At 42.3% G+C, this 7,599-nt stretch overlaps 1 protein-coding gene across 1 annotated transcript in view; it reads right to left on the bottom strand.

Moving 5' to 3' along the window:
* Positions 1-6,219, bottom strand: part of LOC121920283 (C-type lectin domain family 2 member B-like) — a 16,533-nt gene extending 10,314 nt beyond the window's left edge. Inside the window, exons 1-2 of the mRNA XM_042447412.1 lie at positions 6,090-6,219; positions 1,387-1,574 (exon numbers count right to left, since the gene is read on the bottom strand). Coding sequence (XP_042303346.1) covers positions 1,387-1,574; positions 6,090-6,219 — 318 coding nt within the window. The remainder of the gene's footprint in view (positions 1-1,386; positions 1,575-6,089) is intronic.
* Positions 6,220-7,599: the final 1,380 nt, after the last annotated feature.

Raw genomic sequence — 7,599 nt, 5'->3', positions numbered from 1 at the left:
ACATTGTGCTGTTTGTGGTGCTGCGGGGGAGGGATGTAACTTCCTAAACATTAGCCAATTGGTATCATCCTTAACTACGGTAGATTTGTGTTACGTTTGCAGGGCATATTTGTTTTTGTTTTTCCCTCCCAAAGGGGGGGAAAAAAGGGCACCATTGGACTGATTTTTGTGAGCATCTCCAAAACATTTACCTTTGCAGACTCCTGCATTTACTTGTCAGAAAGGACTCTATATACAACTTGATTTTTGTATAACAAATAGACAAAATAATTGAAAAACTGAAATATTAGATGATTCCCCCCGTCTTTGATCACTCATCATTCATTATATAAAAGAGCAACTGTTTCCAATCTGTTGTCCTCCAGATATTTTGGACTACAACCTCATGTTCTCTGAACATGCAGGGGATGGGTTGTCCAATCATCCTAGAGAGCTGGCTGGTAGTGGGGAAAGACTGGTATGCAAGAATGGAACACTGTGATCTAGGGCCAAGGAGGTGTGATTTAAAAACATTGATATCCAGTTAATCCCTAAAGGCACCAGATCTCATTTGATTTTGGAAACTAAGCAGAATCAGCCCTGGTTAGTACTTGGATGGGAGGCCACCAGAGAATAACAGGCCCTGTAGGTTGTAGAGGAAGACGCTGACAAAATACACCTCTGAGTATTCCTTGCCTAAGAAAATCCCATGAAATTCATAGGGTCCCATAAGTCAACGGGAGACTTGAAGACACACAAATGCAGTGGGGAGAGACTCAAGCATCCTGCTGATTTTATTCATGAATATGAACTTGGCCCCAGTCATGTTTGGGTCAAGTTCAGGGGAGGGACTTAGGTCAGAGGGAGGGTTCATCGGAGTGACAGAGCAGGAAGAGGAGAAGGATGGAGCCGGTGGTGCCAAGGGCAGAATTAGGGGATGGAGCAGGAGGAGGAGGAGAAGGATGGAACCGGGGGTGCCAAGGACAGAATCGAGGTAATGGGGGGCAGGAGGAGGGGGATGGAGCTGGAGATGCCAAGGGCAGCATCGGGTGAAGGAGGAGGAGGGAGCCGGAGAAAGGGTCAGGTTCAGGGGAGGGATGGTCAGAGGGAGGACAGAGAATGGAACGACTCTTATCTGTGTTTTCCTGCATGGCAGGAGATGGGCTGGCCTTTGTGGTCTCTTCCAACTCTACGATTCTATGATTGGTAATCCAAACAGAAGAATGAAATCTTCTGACTAAGATTTGGTGATTAGAACCACTCTGTGCACTTGCTTTCCATATCACTACAGTCCATATCATTCTATGTTTAAATGATTATATGTGGTTTAATCCATGTTGTACTCTGCCTTAGGTCTTGAGGAGAAGCACGTAAGAAATAAAATCTATTATTACTACTACTACTTACCATCTCATCTTGGGAATCAACTACAGCTAAAGAGGCACTGAAAGAAGAACAGTTTCTCTTGCTAGATATCCAGTTTCCTTCTGTCTTTGCAAAATAGTAGCATTTCCTTCTATATCCAACCCAGCCATCAGGACAGCAGTCCACTGGAGTGGTGGAATGAACTAGTAACAGTTGCTGTGCTCTTCTCTCTGATGGTAAGAAAGCTTTCAAAAATTGAGACAGGTGATTAATATTATCCTGTCCTATCATGCGATCACACTGAAGATTTTCAGATAACATCGCTTGCACAAAGCTGTTTCTGGGTAGGTTTTTGAACTTTTTAAACTGTGAGTCACTTCTGTGGGTCAGGACTAGTAGCATAATTCTATATAACTGCTGGCAGAGGATTGTCTTGAATGGAGAACACACAGAGGAAGTTGCTAGGGAGGAGGTCACTTGACAAACACAGGAGGTAGACAGTTGGAGGAATATCACACATTGGGAGCTTGCAGCTACAGAATTGATTTGGAGCTCTCTCCCATTTCAGAGATGATGAGGAAGAGCAACAGGGACAGACTTCAGAGACAGTGCAGGGGACCCTGGGAGTACCACCTCAGGGAACAGCCATTGCTAAGTCTTGGAGGAGGCATGTGTTGTGGGGGGGACTCCTTGCTGAGGGGTACAGAAGCAGTGGTTTGTGGGCCTGACAAAATGTCTTGGAAAGTGTGTTGTCTCCCTGGGACAAAAATCTGTGATGTGACAGTCAGGATGACAAGACCTGTCAAGCCAATTGACCATTACCCCCTTCCTTTTGGTCCATGTGGGAACCAATGATACTGCAAGGCATAGCCTTCAGAATATCAGAAGGGATTATGAGGCTTTGGGTAGGAAGCTTAAAGAGCTAGATGACAAGTTGTTATCTCATCTCTTCTCCCAGTTGAAGTATATGGTCCAGGAAGGGAAAGGAAAATAGCATAGTGAATAACTGGCTCTGCAGATGGTGCCACCAAGAACGATTTGGATTCTTGGATTATGGGCTGCGGTTCCATGAGGAGGGGGACCTCTGACAAGAGATGGGTTGCACCTCACACCAGTTGGCAGAAATGTTTTTGCAAATAGTCTCAACAATTTGATCATGGAGTTTTAAACTGAGTTTCATGGGGGAGGGAGTATTTTGTAAGGCAAAAGGGATGGAGAAAATAGTCAAAGTATTATAGAGGGAACAAGGCAAACAGTGCAAGGACCCAAAAGTGGGAGGGGAAAAAATTGCACAGGCAGCAAGTAGGGGGAACACATGGTCTTAGATGTCTCTAAACTAATGAACAGAGCATGGGAAATAAGCAAGATGAACTTGAACTCCTAGTACAACAAAGCAAATATGATATAATAGGCATCACTGAAACCTGCTGGGATGAATCTCACAATTGTAATGTATAATAGAAAGGTATAACCTTTTTAAGAGATATAGGCCAAACAGGAAAGGAGAAGGAATAGCATTATACGTCAGGGATGTTTACACCAGTGAAGAAATCCAGGACATCAATCCTGGAAGCCAGGTGGAGAGCATCTGGATTAAAGGGGAGAGAAACAACAGGTATGTTTTTGTGGGAGTCTGCTACAGACCGCCAAGTCAGATGGAGGAATTGGATGATGCCTTTCTAAAACAGATGACTACATACTCAGAAAGGAGAGGTGTAGTAGTGATGGGTGACTTCAACTATCCTGATATTTGCTGGAAGTCAAATTCAGCCAAAACTTTAAGTTCTATCAAATTTCTCACTTGCCTAGAAGACAATTTCTTTGTCCAAAAGGTGGGTGAAGCAACAAGAGGATCTGCTGTTTTAGATCTAATCCTAACCAACAGGGGTGACCTAGTTAATGGGGTGCATGTGGAGGAATCCTTAGGTGAGAGAGACCATGTTCTCCTGGAGTTTGTTATACAGTGAAAAGGAGAAGCCAGACATAGTCTGATGCACAGGTTCAATACAGACTAGCACTTTGTGGCCCGAAATTAGATACAGGTGTCTTCTGTAAATAGAGATATTCACTTGGGTGCTGCTCAGCTAGTGGGATGCATCTGAGTCTATTCCATCTGCTCTTGCACATTATGAGGAAGACCAAGCAGCGTATTTTCTCAGTATAACTGTGTACTTTCTTCCCCAGGCAAAAGAAGGCAACTAGAATGTTTCCTCCACTGTGACTGGGGTGGGGGGGAGCTAAAACTAGAAATCCACTAGCTATTGCTTTATACTAAGGCTGTTTGACAAGCGTTGTGTGCCTCCAAGTCATTGTTAACTTATGGTGCCCCTAAGGTGAAACTATCATAGGGTTTTCTTGGCACCTTTCTTTAGAAGGGGATCGATGTTGCCATCCTCTGAGCCCCAAGATAACCCAGTGGTTTTTTATGCTCGCGGGGATTAGAACACTCGTCTCCAGAGCTGTAGTCCAATGCTCAATTCACTACACCATGCTGGCTCTCCATGCCTTCCACTCCTTCTGCAATTGGTGCAACCTGGAGTTCAGCTGGTGTATGTCACCTATGGGATCCAAGACCAGGTAGGTATATTGGCTTATCACAACTTTACACAAAGGCTGAATTAACTGGATGGTGGGCATCCACTTCTAAATGGTCCTCAGGGAATATCAGAAATGTTACCACTGAGGTGCCTCTGTACAAGAGAGTGGGGAATGTTTGCAATGAAATTGACAGAGAAAGCACAGCAGAGTAGATAAATGCAGCTCTTCACTCACCTAATCCAATAATGACTGTGAGCAGAATGGCATTAAGCATCAAGCTCACAAGTAATGTATGAGCAACTCTTCTACAATTGGGAAAGCACCGCATCCCTGCAAAGAGAAAGAGAGCTCCAATTGCTTGATTTTAGTGTGGACTGGGATGCCATCTTACTGAAACCCATAAAATGCACTCAGTATATCCAAAATGAGGTCATTATATAAGGTAAGTCTACCAAGTTTTTGTTGGAAACTAAACAAACAACCATTGGGTAAAAAGCTATCCTACCCTTTGCAGCGTGTTCAACTTCCTATTAGCCTTGCTCTTCTCCTTGAGCCATCTTCCTATATAAATGCTATTTCTAGCCCTGGCCAATCAAGTACCTCTAGGAAACTTATAATCAGGATATGAAGGGGAAAGACACCCACATACTCCAATTCTTCACTATTTCTAGTGCCTGCCATGTTCAGGGCCACAATATTTACACAGGAACGTAAATCAATTTTAAGCATATTTTCTCAACTCCAAGGGTTCCTGGATGAGACAGACTATCTAGACCCATGTCAGTCTGGGTTCCTACAGGCTTATGGGACAGAAACGGCTTTGGTTGACTTGATGGATGACCTATGTGGGGAACTGGTCAGGGGGTAGCGTGTCCCTACTGCTTCTGCTGGACCTCTCAGCGGCTTTCAATGCCATCTACTATAGTATTCTTCTGAGTTGCCTCTTGTGGATAGGGCTTGGAGGTACTGTTCTACAGTGGCTCCATTCTTTTTGGGAAGAGTGCTCTCAGAGGGTACTGCTGGAGGATTCCTGCTAAACTCCTTGGTCACTGGTGTGTGGGGTCCCTCATTGTTCAGCCTTATCCTCTGTGCTTTTAGTATCTACATGAAACCACTGGGAGAGATTGTCTAAAGTTTTGGAGGCAGATGTCACCAGTATTCTGATGATACCCAGCTTTCCACCTAATTCCAAGGAAGCTGTTCCTATGATAAACAGGTGACTGGCAGCTGTAATGAACTGGATGAGGACAAAGAAATTGAAACTTGATCCACACAAGACAAGAGGCAGTCTTAGACAGTGGAAAGACATATCCAGGAATAAGGATTCATCTTGTGTTAGATAACACTACACTCTCCCTGAAACATCAGGTTCACATTTTGGTGGTACCCCTGGATTCAGCTGTGAGCCTCAAGGCCAAAGTTTCAGCAGTGCTTTTGCACAGTTAAAGCTAGTGCATCCATTCTTGGAGAACTCAGATATGGCCATGATAGTACATTCCCTTGGCTACATTCTGTTTGGAATATTGTAATTGACCCTATCTACATGGGCTATCTTTGAAAAGGACCTTTACTCAAAGAGCAACAGCCAGTTTGTTAATGGAATGACTACAGGGAGCACAGAACTCCCCTGTAGCAAGAGCTTCATTGGCTGCTGGCTTATTTCTGTGCACAGTTCAAAGTACAGGTTTTGACCTATAATGTCTTATATGGCTTGGGTCCAGGTTATTTGAAGGACCGTCTCTCTCTTTATGAGACCACTAGAGTGTTTAGTTTGTCTGGAGAGGGTCTTCACACTGTCCCACCACTTTCTCAGGCTTTAGTGGGAACAAGGGAGAGGGCCTTCTCAGTGGCTGCTCCCAAGCTCTGGAACTTCCTCCCAAGAGAGGCCAGGATGGCCCCATCCCTGCGCTCCCTTTCAGCAACAGATAAAAACATTCTTATGGTGCCAGGCTTTCTCAAAGTGACACAAGTTGGGCTTTCAAATGCTGTCCAAGGATTTGACACTGTATACAAGGTTTGTATATAGTTTTAAATAAAGTTTAATATTTTAAGGCATAATTATTTTAACCTTTTAAATTATTTGTTTATACTTTTTAAAATGCTTTTGTGTTGTTTTTAAATTGTACCATTTTAAATTTGTTGTTAACCACTATGCCACACTGACTAACAATAGGGAAAAAATCCTGCCTATATCAATCATAACTTACCTTTATAGAGAGGTTTTGAAATGGCCCTTTTACTCCGATATTCTTTGGTGCTTCTCTTGTCTTTGCTGGGCCCATTCACTGTTTCTCGTGTATCTATGTGAATTAGCTCTATATTTTCAGTTCCATGCATGGCCATTTTTCTCTTTTCTTCCAGAAGGATTGAGGGATATCAGTAAATGTTACCTGATCTGTAGTTACACTGAATTCTGCAGTTTTGAACAAGAAAAGTGTAACATTTTTCAGAACAGCTCAGTAGATTGTACATTAAAAGACTGTTTGGTTAAAGAAAGAAATCAGGAAATAAAAAACCCTTACTAAATATCACTTAAATTATGTGTTTTCTTCAGATACCTTGCTCAGCCAAACAGCCTCAGATATATTCTGACTAGGACACTGCAAGAGATATTGTCCAAAAAGTAAAATTTCTATGGTCTGCAAACTGTTGGTCTGCAAATGTTGTGAGGCTAAAAACAGATGAAGGAAGATGATGAAAGCCACCCCTGAATTCTTTGAATAATAATTAATTAATAATTTGTTTTATTTATATACCGCTATTCCAAAGATCATAGCGGTGAACAGCAAGTAAGCTAATTAGCAAGTAAGCTAATTTGCCCCCAACAGTCTGGGTACTCATTTTAGCGACCTCGGAAGGATGCAAGCCTGAGTCGAGCTTGGGCCCTTTTGCTGGTCTTGAACTCGCAACTTTGTGGTTTCGAGTGAATGGCTGCAGTACAGGCATTTACCCACTGCGCCATAGGATAAGATTAAAATGCAGTAATAGTAAAATGAAATTATACTGAAATCACATATGGATCTTCTTCAAATGAACTGCCACTGAGTTCAAGATGACTTACTCTTGGTAAGTGGCTATCTGTTTCAAAATTCAAGAATATACAAATGTGGTGTTCTGTTGCAGCAAGTATTCCAAACTAAAGTAAATGTGGACAGAATTTAGGCCATTGGGATTAATGACTTTTAAAATAATCAATCCTGCTTTTGTACATCATATATCAGCCTAAGACTGGTTTACATAGGTGGAACATTGTCCTATCACTTTATGCCTTTAACAGATAGGGCTGTTTTCCTGCAATACCCACAAAACACACTTTAAAAAAAAAAAAAGCCACAATTATTAATTTCCCTCTTCCTGACACTTCATGCAAAGGCATGGGCAGGAGTGCTATTTTATTCCATTACATATATGATCTGCAGTTTAGCAACTACTTTAAACCAAACTGTATTTCTGTTTCAAGAACATACAGTCAGCCCACTGCATTCACAGATTCTGCACTAACAGCGTGAAATATTTCCCCCCAAATTCCAAAAAGCATTCTTTGATTTCACCAATTTATATAAAGGACATCTTGTACTATATCACTGTATACAAGGGTACTTCAGCATCCATGGGTTTTAGTATCCATATACAGTGGTACCCCGGGATACGAAATACCCAGGTTACGAAATTTCCGGGATACGAAAAAATCCCATAGGAAATAATTGTTCCGGATTA

This window comes from Sceloporus undulatus, chromosome 2, assembly GCF_019175285.1.
Source record: "Sceloporus undulatus isolate JIND9_A2432 ecotype Alabama chromosome 2, SceUnd_v1.1, whole genome shotgun sequence".
NCBI classification, from domain to species: Eukaryota; Metazoa; Chordata; class Lepidosauria; order Squamata; family Phrynosomatidae; genus Sceloporus; species Sceloporus undulatus.
This window is presented reverse-complemented; position numbering and strand designations above follow the sequence as displayed.